Here is a 14,480-nt window from a genome sequence, read left to right as displayed (position 1 = left end):
ATTATTATGTACATATAGAAAATCGCCCAAACATATTGGCCATCGGCTGCTCTGATTTCTAAATATCGGAATCGGCCAGAGCAAAAGCCATATTGGTCGACCTCTAAAGAGCACCACCTAGTGAATAATAGCGGAAATATGGATTGCAGTAAAAACTTGTCAAGGAAGCGCTTTCTCTTAATTGACGAGATAACTTATCAATGGCAGGGAAAGAGTTAAACACAGGTGCTTTATTTAATAAATAATTGCATTTAAAGTCTGTAAAATAATACATTTAATTGTTATTTGGTGTAATCATTTCTAATGACCTTTCTAGTCTGTCTGCTTCTGAGAAGGTCTGTGCATGCTTGCTTGAGGCGTAGGACTGGGCCGGTTTGGATTTTTTCTTACCGCGGTCGGTAATCAACAAATTCCCGCGGTTTATTGGCAAGACAACAAGTTAAATAACATGCATGACTTATTTATGTTCAATAAACAACATGTGCAAATTACTTAAGGAACATGTAAAGTGAATATTATTTCCTTCCACATTTCTTCAATTTCAACAACTTGACCAATTAATATTATCAGTTAAAAAAATGTTAAAGCATTGTGCGTGTCCACACTTACATGCCTACAGACATTTCGCCACTTTTCTATCATGAATGGCCTGTAAATGACGCAAATTATTGCTGCCCTGACGGTCTGGTAAAATAACCATTTGTATGAGAAATCACTTTTACTGCATATGTGTCCGTGCTTGAGTATAGCTTGGAAGCTGCACGGAGACGCGTGTGTGTGCACAAAATGACACGGTCTGTCTCGCGCGCGCCCGGGCAATCCGCGTCTGTCTCGCGTTCTCGGGACCGCTTCCGTCCTACACACTTACCATAAACATCTGTCTTTTTTCACAAACGTAGAAAGAAGACGCAAAAGCAAAACTTTTTGAAATGTGTCCTGCTGTAGAAATGACCACTGTGGTAGGCTAGATGAAAAAGAGGCGATCTAACTGGATATTAATCCTCGGACTGATCGCGTGCTCTTTATGTTGCGTGACAATTTAATAATGTATGAAACCTGATTCTGTTGTTGATCTGTTACGGCTGTTTGCATGTTCAAATTAAATAAAATGTTTGTATTGCTTTTACCCGGGCACAGACAACGTCTTCTGTATTTCTACTCAATGACAATTTAATATTAAAATCAAATCATTTAAAGGCGGAGTCCACGATGTTTGAAAAACGCGTTGGAAAAGGAGACGGGCCGACTACCAAAACACACTTATAGCCAATCAAATCAAATCAAATGCCGGTTTGCGTATGTGTGGGGCGGGTCTATCAACAGAAGGTCCAGATTCTATTGGGGTAGGGGCGTGTTTGTTTAGGTGATTTCAAATATAAACATTGGCTTTCAAACATCATGGACTCCGCCTTTAATGTCCTTTCTATAGCAGTATGCCTTAACCCTGCTGTGACACTTAAAAAACCCTGTTCAAATAAATGTTATTCTTCTCTAATAATTATTGCAGATCGAATATTCGACAAGTCACGCACATCCTTAATTTTCATCATCATATTTTATAGACTATTATTCATCATCATATTTTATAGCAGCTATTGGTTTATGCTCCACAGTTGGTGGCGCTAATGTGTAAGTTTCGCTACCAAAGACCGATGTCCAGATTAATTAATATCTAAACGTCATTTTCCTCTTACTGATATTGAGAGTAGTATAAAATATATCGGTAAAAAGCAACAGCAGCGTTAGTTGATGTTTGAGCGGTCCGTGAAGAACCTCAGCCATACGCACAACCGGCGCAACGTCATAGAATGTCTCTGAACAGGTTCACGCCCACTTTTGGGGGAAATCGCACTAGACGTTCCATTGACTTCCATTCAAAATAGCGGAACAAAGCAACCCTCGTACACAGCCGGCAGGCGTAAATAACTTATGAAATCACTCAGATTAAACACGTTGAGTAATTATCTGTCCACCCTGCCGGCCATAGAGCGCGAAAGATACATTAACACATTTAATTTGGTCAATATAAAAACATGTCTCTTTCATTCTCCCAGCATCAAATTTGTGTAACAACGCTCCCTATTGGTCAGAGGTGTCTTACCCGGACATTAAACACGTACCTCATCAAGTCAACAGGGAAGCAAGTGAATGATTTTACTTCGTATTTGAAAGTTACTTCGTATTTATTTATTATGTCTTTATATTTAGAGTAATGAGTGCACTTTTCCGTCCGGCCATACAACTAACTGGCTTAGCGATATTTCCAGCAATCACTGGATGGCGTTGTTACACATATTTGACGCTGTGAGAATGAAAGGGACATGTTTTTATATTGACCAAATTAAATGTGTTAATGTATCTTTCGCGCTCTATGGCAGGCAGGATGGACAGATAAATACTCGACATGTTTAATCTGAGTGATTTCATAAGTTATTTACGCCTGCCGGCTGTGTTAAACCGTTGCTTTGTTCCGCTATTTTGAATGGAAGCCAATGGAAGGGCTGCTTTTCTATCACCCAAAAAGGGGCGGTGACGAAATTTACAGTCAAATTCCCGGATGTGCCGGTAGTCCGTATATAAGCTGTGACGTCAGAGGCGGCTTTCACAGGTTACATTGCAGTCTCTTGATACAAAGATTTTTTTGAATTTGATAATTAATAACAACTATAAAAAATAACGATATTATTCACTAAAATGTGAATCTATCTTGGTTGTTGAATTAAAAGGCCACAGAAAGAACATAGAACATTCCCCTAACGTTCCTATTTGGGTTTTTGGGAACCAAATAAACATTCTGGGAACGTTCATTTATATTCATAATAACCAAGAGGGAACGTTTCCATGATGTTAAGTGTTTATTTATCTGTCAATAAATATCTATATCGTGTTATAAAATACAATGTTATCTAAATACAATATGTGATGCTGAGGTATTTTTTATTAAAGATAAGCTCCAGTTCATGTTCTCTGAACAATAAACACTGTTTGTAGTGTGATTATTTGCATTCAGGAATATCACAATATAGAGATTAGGAACGTTATCAGAACGTTGAAGCAACGTTAGCAGATTGTTAGCGCATTGTTTCCGTGAATGTAAGATCACCGATATAGGGGCGCATGCGCAAGTGCTGACCCTAGACGCTGGTGTGCTCAGTTTGTTTGCTTGTCTGTCTTAAACTTGTTTTGTTTGTTTTAAACTGTCTAAACAGCCTATGTTTTAAAAGCAAATATGCTTTTAAAGATAATTATTGTGCTATGGATTTTAAAATGCGCTTTGGACTGCGTGTCTGCGTTGGGAGACGGTGTGGATTCTAAAAATCTAAGGAACAACAATGGAGAGGACAATGTTTTACAGCCGCGAAGATCTGCTGAGATTCCGACATCATGTTAAAACTCCACCAAAGCTTCTTTATGAACCCCCAGAAATAATCTGTTCTATAGATACAGCATATAGAAGGAAGAAACTAAAACGGAGAGGATCTAGAGGCGGAATCCGAAACAGACTTAAATCTCGCGGCAGTCGGTTCCCCCTTCCTACTATAACTTTAACTAATGCTCGTTCGCTTTAAAATAAAATGTCTGAACTCACAGCACTGGTGAAATACAACAGAGACTTTAAAAGAGCTACGTTAACTTGATTTGCATCACGGAGACATGGCTGACGGAGGCGACTGACAACATAAACTTGGAAGGATACTCACTAATCCGTCTGGACCGTGATAGCAACAAAGTCAACCAAAACCATCGGAGGAGGACTGTGTATGTTCGTTAGTAGCAGGTGGGCAAAGAATATTACGGTACGTGAAACAGATTGTTCTGCTCACTATGAACTACTGACTGTCTCTTTTAGGCCATATTATTTGCCTCGTGAGTTTGGACAAATAACAGTAATTTTAGTTTATGTGCCTGGTCCAAACTTTGCACTCGCTGCCGAATGCATAGCCGCTAGTTACAACAGAATGCTTTGCAATTCTGCCGATAGTCCAGTCTTTTTGCTTGGAGATTTTAATAAATGCAATGTATCTACGCTGTTGCCAAATCTTGTACAATATGTAACCTGTCCGACAAGACTGGTTAAGACTCTGGATAAATGCTTCGGTAACATAGAAGGGGCATATGTGCCAAGGCTACATCCACCTCTAGGACGCTCAGATCACAACGTTATTCATCTGTTACCAAAATATAGGCAGCTATTAAAGAGGACTAAGCCTGCCGTTCAGCAGGTTCAAATATGGTCCAGAGACGAAACAGAAAAGCTAAGAGGCTGTTTTGAGTGCACTGAATGGGACTTGTTTTTTAATGATGATGACTGTTGTAGTAATCACGAACTGTTAGATGATACAATAACCTGTTATGTTAATTTCTGTGTAAATTCTGTGGTTCAAACAAAGAATATCAGAATGTACCCAAATAATAAGCCATGGATCAACAAAGATCTGAAATATTACTTAAACATGAAGATAACTGCTTTCTTGCAGAATGATCAGCAGAGAGTAAAAGAGTTAAATAAAGCTGTAAAACGTAAGATAAAATATGCACAGAATGAATATAAAGAGAATGTGGAAGAGAAATTAAAAACAGGGAATGTAAGAGATGCATGGAAGGGATTGAATACAATGATGGGTAGACAAAAGAAAAGAGTTCAACAACATGATGACCCTCACAATCTTGCAAATAATCTTAATATTTTTTATTCAAGATTTGATAATGTTTTTAACGATGATCTGACTGTCAATAATGAATTAATGATGACCATGATCCAATCACAGCCTATGATGACTATTCAGGAGAGAGAGGTTGTCACAGTGCTTCGTAAAGTTAAACCGCATAAGGCAACTGGTCCAGATGGCCTGAAGGGGAAAGTTCTGAAAGAATGTGCAGTACAACTTGGATATGTGTGTACAAGGTTATTTCAAATTTTCATGGACAATGGTTTTGTACCATTAGCCTGGAAAAATTCCATCATCATCCCGGTGCCGAAAATACCAAATGCAAAATTTCCCAAAGACTTTCGCCCAATCGCACTCACATCTGTTCTCTGTAAATGCATGGAGCGCATAGTGTGTAAGGAATTATCATCACAAATTGAGACATCTATAGACCCCTTGCAATTTGCCTATCGGGCAAATAGAAGCACTGTGGATGCCTCCCTCACTCTCTTAAATAAGGTTCAAAATCATTTAGATAACCCAAACTACTATGTTCGAATTCTCTTCATGGATTTCTCATCTGCATTTAATACTGTTCAACCACATCTTCTTCTAAAACGGCTCTATGATTTGGGTGCTAGTAGTTGGATGATTTTATGGATTAAGGAATTTTTAAAATGTCGACCTCAGCGGGTCCGTATTAATAATAGTGTTATGTCAGACTGCTTGGTTTTAGATACTGGGGTACCGCAGGGATGTGTATTGTCTCCAATTCTTTTTTCAGTATATATCAATGAGTTGAAGCGTAATGACGATAACCTTACCCTTATAAAATATGCCGATGATATAGCATTAGTCTCATGTCAGAAGGGAATTAATTGCTCCTCATACTTTGAGTACATTGACAGTATTACTTGTTGGTTTGAGAGCAGTTTTCTGCATCTTAATATTGAAAAGACAAAAGAGCTATGTCTGGGAAATCAATCGAAAAAAGTAGGTACTGCTTTTGAATATAAACCAGTTGTCATAAAGGGAAAGACTGTAGAGCAGGTCGCGAATTTTAAATATTTGGGTACAATTATCGACGAGAAACTTAATTTTGAAAGTAATGTTGAGTACATTTATAAAAGATCACGACAACGCCTGGGACTCCTCAGGAAAGTTTCAATGTCAGTCCTCAGACCTTAACTCTGTTATATCAATCAGTGATCGAGAGTACACTAACATATAACATTGTTTCATGGTACGGCAATTTAACATTAAAACAAAAGAACAAACTCTCACAAATAATTAACCAAGCAAACAAGATCACCCGGCACAAACAACAGCCACTTCAGAGCTTGTTCGATCATTTTATGGGAAAAAAGGCAATTGCGATTTTTAAAGACAATACACACCCTCTACACTCTAGTTTTGAATTGCTCCCATCTGGGCGAAGACTGAAAATTCCCTTAGCTAGGAAAAATGTTTATAAACGATCTTTTCTCCCAATGGCAGTGATTATTTTGAATCGTACAGTATTTTAAGTGAAGCAATAGAAGGGCTGTTTTCATCTTTTTAAAAGTGTTTAATTGTATGATTTTTGTTGTTGATGTGTGATGTGTTTGTATGTTGCAGTGTCAAAGACAAATTTCCGCTCTGTGAAAACAGACTGGACAATAAAGTTAAATAAAGTTAAACTCAACTCAACGTTCACACAAGGTTAGGGGAATGTTCCCTAAACCTAGAGGGAACTTTATACTGACATCAAGAAAACTTTCCTGGGGAATCAGTAGGGAACATTAAGAGTATCTGTTCTGGGAACCAAATGATAACGTTCTGGGAACCAAAAATTGTTAGCTGGGTATTTTAAGTAAGGAATAATTGACGACAAGCCATTTAATTATAAGAAAATAATGCACACCAAGGTGGTAATTACACCGCAGGTGTGCATTATTTTCAAATAATTCAAAGGACCGGAGTCAATTATTCCTCTTATACCACGGTTACCACAAACATTGCTCTGGTGCCTATATTTTTAAGACATTTGACAAGTTAGGTGTGCGGTTATCAGAAATTAATGCATACCCACGGAACATTTCTCAGCCAATCAAAATACAGCATTCAACAGACCCGTGGTATAATCTTTGTTAACAATACACAGACACTATACAATATAGTATATATTTTATCCTTTTTTTTTTCATTAAAAGCAGCAATATATACATGACAAGCATAACAGCCATCAGAATTCAAACTTATTTTTAGTCTCAGAATTCAAGGCTTTTAAAGTTAAGGCTGAAAATCAAAAAAATTAACACATGAATATTTTTGCTGACAAAAAACAAAGCACATATTTTACACTAAATCTATTATTAAATGGATATTATTAAGCGATTGTTCATCCAAAAATGAAAATTCTGTCATCATGAACACACTCTCATGTTGTTACAAAGCATACATTTCTTTGTTCTGATGAACACAAAGGAAAATATTTTGAAGAATGTTCATAACAAAACCATTCGCGAGCCCCATTCACTTCCATTGTATTATTTTTCTACTATGGAAGTGATTTGGGCTCACGAATAGCAGATGACACACAGAACTGTAGCAGAATTAATGTAATTTTAATGTTTATTACTGTTATGTCACACACACACAGATTTCTTCAAGTCTCTGTTGCTTGTGTTGACTCAAGTTTCTCTTCCTCTGTTACAACATCAGCAGAAGATTCATCCAACACTGAATAGCTGTTAAAATACACAACCTGTTCATTTTAATACTTTTTCTGCTTTGCTTTTTTATATAACTCAATACTTAATTTCAATGAAATAAAGAAACATTTTAAAATAATATTATCAGCCTTAATTTGTTCACATTAGTTAATAAATTATGTGTCATTAACTAACAACGAACAACAATTACTGTAATTAACTTGACATTAATCGATGACAGGAAAATGTTTCATCTTTGCTCACCGTAGTTTCTTCAGTTTGTTTTTTGGATCATTGGCCACATCACAGATTAACTTTACTCCTAAATCTCCCAGACTATTTCCAGTCAGATACAGTTCTCTCAGGTGTGATGGGTTTGATCTCAGAGCTGAAGTCAGAGAAAAACAACCTTCATCTGTGATATTACAGTCAGTCAACCTGTAGAGAACAATAAAAAGCAGATATTTCTTTAGATAGGATTTTCGTTTCATTTATTTTCCATTTATCCGTGCACTTTTTGTTCTTTATTGTGTATTAACTAATCAAAATGTTTCTTGTGCTCCTGAATATCTTAGTGATATAGCATTGCAATAGCAGCGCAAAAGGTCATGACTTCAAACTTGGGGAACACACATGCTGCTAAAAATTGTATACCTTGTAATGCACTGTAAGATGCTTTGCCAAATGCATAAATGAAATGATTGCTAATAAAGTGAAACTTCTCACACATTAAGGCTGTTTACACCTGCGTTTTGGCGGATCGGATCACAAGTGGACTAGAGAGAGACACATTCACGTTGACACCTGGTGTTTTAGTCTCTTTTGTTCACTTTCGAAAAAAAAATGTACATGAATATTATGCAAAAGCTTTCTTAAAAATTTCAGAGCAATTGATGAAATAAGCAACCTTTAAACCTTGTTGTATTTATCTTAAACAAGTCTGTAATCCGAATGGCCAAACGATTGTAATTAGAATTGCATACAAGTTCATTTTCATATAAATTTTACATTAAAGTCTATAAAAGACAGTACAGATAAAATGAACAAGCCATTAAATAAAAAGGCCATTAACCCTGCTGTGACACTATAAAAAAATTCTGTTCGAATAAATCAATTAATTGACTATTATTAAATACTAGTTATTGCAGCCCTACAATGAAGTTATTCTTCATATGTTGTTAAGCACAACATTAGCAGTGGCACAGTGTTTATAGGTCATTATAAATTAACATCATCTTATAGTTTAGCAGTAAAGTCACTCTGATAATGGATAATGTCTCTCTGAGAATGATTATTAGAGATGATTTTACCACAATAGCTCCAGGTTACAGTCAGGATTCTTCAGTACATCAGAGATCAGTTTCACTCCTGAATCTCCAAGATCATTAAAAGACAGACTCAGATTTCTCAGGTGTGATGGGTTTGATGTCAGAGCTGAAGACAGAGCAGCACAACCTTCAACTGTGATATTACACTCACACAACCTGCAGAAAACAATGATAGAAACACTGTTAGTGTGGGGGACGTTTAAGCAGTGTGTCATGAATTTCCATTAAATCCTGGGGTAATAACATTACAAGAAAGGTTTGTGGCAGTTGAAAGAACTTCAATGTTATGGATAAGAATTTGAACAAGAACATGAAGAATGACGAATTAGTGAAAATGCAGATTTTCTGATTTTAAAAGCACACATTATCTAATTCATGATTTAACATTTCTTTTTTCTTTGACTACAACGAAGGCAAGGATTGTACTCAAAAGTTTACTTCTTTGGCTTGTTGACGTGGACAGACATTATCATTATTCTCCGAGTGGGAGGGCTACTAAAACGGTGGCACTATTTAAATCACGGAAAAACAGAACAGGGTAATTTGTCATCTTGTCATTTAATCTTTGGTTTTTGTCATTTTACCAGTGCAGGTGTACACCCTATGACCGACCAGTATTGTGTTTCAAGCTGTAAAAATACTTTGAAGAGAATTCGTCTCAATCGTCTCTGATTCTCCTGAAGAAAATATATATTAAATATGAAAAAGAAAAGGCTTCAAAAATTGCATACATTCATTTTGCTTGTTTATTGGTAAGATAAAGGGAATGGAAGTTGCAAGCCCTGGTGGTATCTTAATAGTATGTGTGACAGAAGTAGAGTGAGAGAAACAGTGGAACATACACGTAATTATACTGCCCTACAAAGGCAAAAGGCAGTAACTTTGTTTTCGGTCAAAAATTAGTTATTTATATTTTTGAGACATTCAAGACCTCCTTTATCATGTGGATAAGTGTCTTGAGTCAATTTTGTTGTTTTTTCGAGAAAATACAAATCAAGAAGAAAATATCTGACAACTAAAGTCACTAAAAAGTCTAAACTTTAAAGTCATTTTTCTCAGTTCTACACTCTAGCGAGTTAAAGTATTTTGCCTTTGTATGGCAGTGTAGACTAAGTAATAAATATGAAAAGTTTGGTTTCAAAACGATATTGCTTAAAAAAAAAAAATTGTCATTGTGCATTCCAATGAAAATCAATCAAACTGCAGTTCGTTTGTTTTGATTTAAGACTTCGTACTAAATTCAACTAAAATACAGCTAAGTAGCAAAAAAAAAAAAAAAACACACAATAAACGATAATATAATAATAAACATGTTTTTTGCCATTCACAGCAAATTTAGCAGAGTTAAAATTACGGTGTTAATGGAAATATAAAGAGTTCAGAGTTAATTTAACACTGGATTGAGTTAAAACTATTTTATTTAACTCTATAAAAATAAAGAGTTGGTGTCAAAACAGAGTGTTAATCAGATGACATTTTAAAAAAATCATTAATAGTTTTAAAATGAGAATGATAGATTATACTGCTGTATTGTTACATTAAAAAAACTGTTTAAAATAAAGTTTTTTTTGTCCCAAAAGTACCTTAATATGTTTCTGTCTTTACGTTTACCATATTAACACCATATTAAAAAATATAACACTACATTGGAGTTAACAAATTACACAGAGGGAGTTAATTTTTAACAAATAAAAAATATTTAACACTGATTAGTGTAAATTTATAGTTAGATTTTTAACTCTGTATAGTGTCAATTGCTAACACTTTAAAAGAGTCAATGTGCCAACACTTTCAAAAGTGTTAAAATAACTCTATTGGGAGTGGACCCCATGAGACACTTTTAAAGTGTTGAAATTAACTCTTATAGAGTTATTCTGAGGTTCCAGATTTTGCTGTGTTGCGCTCATTTTGTCAACGTACTTCCGGATGCATATGATGAGCAGCTGAGGCAGTGGTTGAAGGCAACGCGTTCAACTTAAAAAGCTCACTCAAGCGCCTTTATGTTTGTTTCTTACCAATTTTAACGGACGGGAAGCCGACTAAGGAACACCCTGATCCCAAGTAATGGTTCGACTACGATGTTCCGGTAACTTGAAGCCATGCCGGGTGTTGAAAGGTGGTCAGTTTCAGGTAAGCTATCTTAGCTAAATGTGCTCTTTCGCCTAACATTAGATTTGTGATGTCCGTTCTACGACTAAACTTAAGATCAGTAAGGTTAGTTTATATAATGCAATTATTTTGAATGATTTTCATAGCCCACCTATATTTTTATATTTAAGATAAGACAACAATATAGTACATTACATTCTTACAGTAGCTCACGTGATTCATCCAAGTTACCGAGATTTCAGATGCTAGAATGTCAGTTCATTTCTCATTCAGATATTGATGATAATGACCTATTAAACGACATATTATTTAACACTGAAGTTAAAGGTTGTGTGTATAATGTTACTGTCTCTTTTTAATGCATCTCTCTCACACACAATGTTCTGTTCTGTTTAAGTATTGGTGCCATATATTAATTCTCATGATGCAAGTTTCTTTTAAATACTAACATAAAAATGTTTATGGTTATATTATTTTCACAGATGCATTGATGTTTAGTTTAGTGATGCAGTGGACAACTGTGAGGATGATACAATCAATGTGTTCATAAACTGTGATGCAGAAACACAATGGGAGGATCCATCTACACTTTAAATCACAACTCAACCTGAAGCAACCTACATCTGATATGGGAAAACAACCTTGCGGTTTCCCGGACAGGGCTTATGCTGGTCCCAGGCTAAAATGCTTATTTGAGCTACGATAATTTAAAAACACCTTGTACTGCCATACCTCAACATATATGAGTGCCATTGTTTTGTCACAAGATGTGGTTTGTTTGTTTGTAAAAACTAAAATGTCCTAATATAATTAAGGCCTAATCCTGTAAACCCTGTCCGAGAAACTGCTTCAATGCTTCTGCTTCATGTGTTGAGCTGGCACAAATGTACATATCTCTGCTGAGAAACGACCATCTTTGTCAGCTTTACAGAGGGTTGATATTGCATGCATTACACAGTCGCTAAGCACATCACCAGTACATACACCAACAGCTTCCAGATAAACACTTGGGATCAGCTCCTGATGACTCTGATAAAACTGTGTCTTAATTCATTGCAGTGTGGTCTTGCTCAAAAGTTAGTTGTTTCTTAGTCCATAGTTATTTTTATAAACCTTTACAATGTGACCTGATTTTACCTGTGGTAAAGTTACATTAAACCTTCATATGTGATCAGATGTCATGCTGTGATATTAAACATTTACAATGTGATCTGTTGTGCATTTATATTAAACCTTTACAATGTGATCAGATGTTACCTGCCATGCATTTATATTAAACCTTTACAATGTGATCAGATGTTACCTGCCATGCAGTTATATTAAACCTTTACAATGTGATCAGATGTTACCTGTCATGCATTTATATTAAACCTTTACAATGTGATCAGATGTTCATGCATTTATATTAAAGCCTTAGAATGTGTTCAGATGTTACCTGCCATGCAGTTATATTAAACCTTTACAATGTGATCAGATGTTACCTGCCATGCAGTTATATTAAACCTTTACAATGTGATCAGATGTTACCTGCCATGCAGTTATATTAAACCTTTACAATGTGATCAGATGTTACCTGTCATGCAGTTATATTAAACATTTACTATGTGATCAGATGTTACCTGTCATGCAGTTATATTAAACATTTACTATGTGATCAGATGTTGTGCAGTTATATTAAACATTTACTATGTGATCAGATACCTGTCATGCAGTTATATTAAACATTTACTATGTGATCAGATGTAACCTGTCATGCAGTTATATAAACCTTTACAGTGTGATCAGATGTTGTGCAGTTATATTAAACATTTACTATGTGATCAGATGTTACCTGTCATGCAGTTATATTAAACATTTACTATGTGATCAGATGCAACCTGCCATGCTGTGATATTAAACCTTTACTATGTGATCAGATGTTACCTGTCATGCAGTTATATTAAACCTTTACAATGTGATCAGATGTTACCTGTCATGCATTTATATTAAACATTTACTATGTGATCAGATGTAACCTGTCATGCAGTTATATAAACCTTTACAGTGTGATCAGATGTTGTGCAGTTATATTAAACATTTACTATGTGATCAGATGTTACCTGTCATGCACTTATATTAAACATTTACTATGTGATCAGATGTAACCTGTCATGCAGTTATATAAACCTTAACAATGTGATCAGATGTTGTGCAATTATATTAAACCTTTACAATGTGATCAGATGTTGTGCAGTTATATTAAACCTTTACTATGTGATCAGCTGTTACCTGTCATGCAGTTATATTAAACATTTACTATGAGATCAGATGAACCTGCCATGCAGTTATATAAACCTTTACAGTGTGATCAGATATTATCTGTAAGGAATTTTTTAAACCATATGTGAGCTTTGTAGATTCCACTTAAAAGGATACACTCTGAGGCTATTTTGGGGATTTTCGCCTGGATTTGGCCTACCCAATTTCAAAAGCTTCTCATACCCACAAGCAGAGGTGCACATACAAAAGTTTGGTATCATTTTACAGGAAACCCTTTGACATTACATAAAACACTGTTTAGAGTGCTCAACATGGTTGTATGTGTTGTCAGTCCTCTAATAAACACAAAAATAAATAGGCGCTTTTTGATGTTTTTTTTCTAAAGTCTGTATTTAAAAGTGTATAACTCTGGCCCTGAGTGGGAACGAAACCTGCAGACAGTTTTGTTTGATTCCAGCAATTGCCAGCTTACAGAGGAAAAAGGAATTTTTTCTCTATCAAAATAAATGCAAAAGTTTTTTTTACTTCAACTGATGGGAGGAATAATACGCTTATGGTGTACAATTTCTGCCAAAAAAACATTTGAAGTGCTACCATAACCACATACAGTGGAATAAATGCAATATCTTTATATCATTTTGCAGAAAACCCTTTGAAGTTACATAAAAAGCTGCTGTTTGTGACAAATATTGTTATTTATGTGGTTTTTCCTATGATAAAACACCAAATTTTCTTTTTTATGTTGTAAATACTGTCTCTGATAGTGTATAACTCTGGTTCTGGGTGCTCTAGCAGACTGCAGACAGTTCTGGTTGTTAACAGCAGCATACAGTAAACACCCCAAAAAAGAATTAACTCTTTAGCATGCCGCATTCAAAAGTTATTCTCATTTTACTGAAGTGTGCGAAAATACATTTTTCATATAAATATTAATTTTTTGTTTTGCACATATAATAAATAGCAAGGGATTATTCATGCACACAACCAAAGAAAATGCTGTGAATGGACTCATTTTTTAGAGTAGGACCTAAGAGAAAAGATGGTGTATCATTTGTGGCTATCTGTGCTATCTGAGGCAGTTCACACTCAAGTTTCGCAAATGTTTACAAAAGACGATTTTTTTACATCATTCATTCGACGATTGTTGGATATGTGATAATAATAGGACAAAAATAACACTGCAGCCTTATTCCTGAGAGTGAGAGAGAGCTTTCATTTGATATAAGACTTGCCCATGTTTGTCATACTTATAAAATATGAAATATGTGAATATTAAATGATATTAAAAAATATGGGGGGGGGGTGATAGTGTAAATTAAGTGTAAATAACTTTCTTACAGTAAAACATATCTCAAAGTGATGCATATCTGCAGAAAGTAGAGAGTTTAAGCTTTCAAACAGTATCTCATATGTGTTACTGGGGTCCATGGCAGACCATTAAA

General features: G+C 35.3%; 1 protein-coding gene across 1 annotated transcript in view; it reads right to left on the bottom strand.

Moving 5' to 3' along the window:
- Nucleotides 1-14,480, bottom strand: part of LOC129438549 (uncharacterized) — a 42,813-nt gene that overhangs the window by 13,979 nt on the left and 14,354 nt on the right. The window contains exons 8-9 of the mRNA XM_073863390.1: nucleotides 8,653-8,826; nucleotides 7,607-7,780 (exon numbers count right to left, since the gene is read on the bottom strand). Of these exons, the coding sequence (XP_073719491.1) occupies nucleotides 7,607-7,780; nucleotides 8,653-8,826 (348 nt within the window). The remainder of the gene's footprint in view (nucleotides 1-7,606; nucleotides 7,781-8,652; nucleotides 8,827-14,480) is intronic.

This window comes from Misgurnus anguillicaudatus, chromosome 24 (assembly GCF_027580225.2).
Source record: "Misgurnus anguillicaudatus chromosome 24, ASM2758022v2, whole genome shotgun sequence".
Taxonomy (NCBI): domain Eukaryota; kingdom Metazoa; phylum Chordata; class Actinopteri; order Cypriniformes; family Cobitidae; genus Misgurnus; species Misgurnus anguillicaudatus.
Note: the sequence above shows the minus strand (reverse complement) of the source record. Positions and strands in the feature narration are given on the sequence as shown.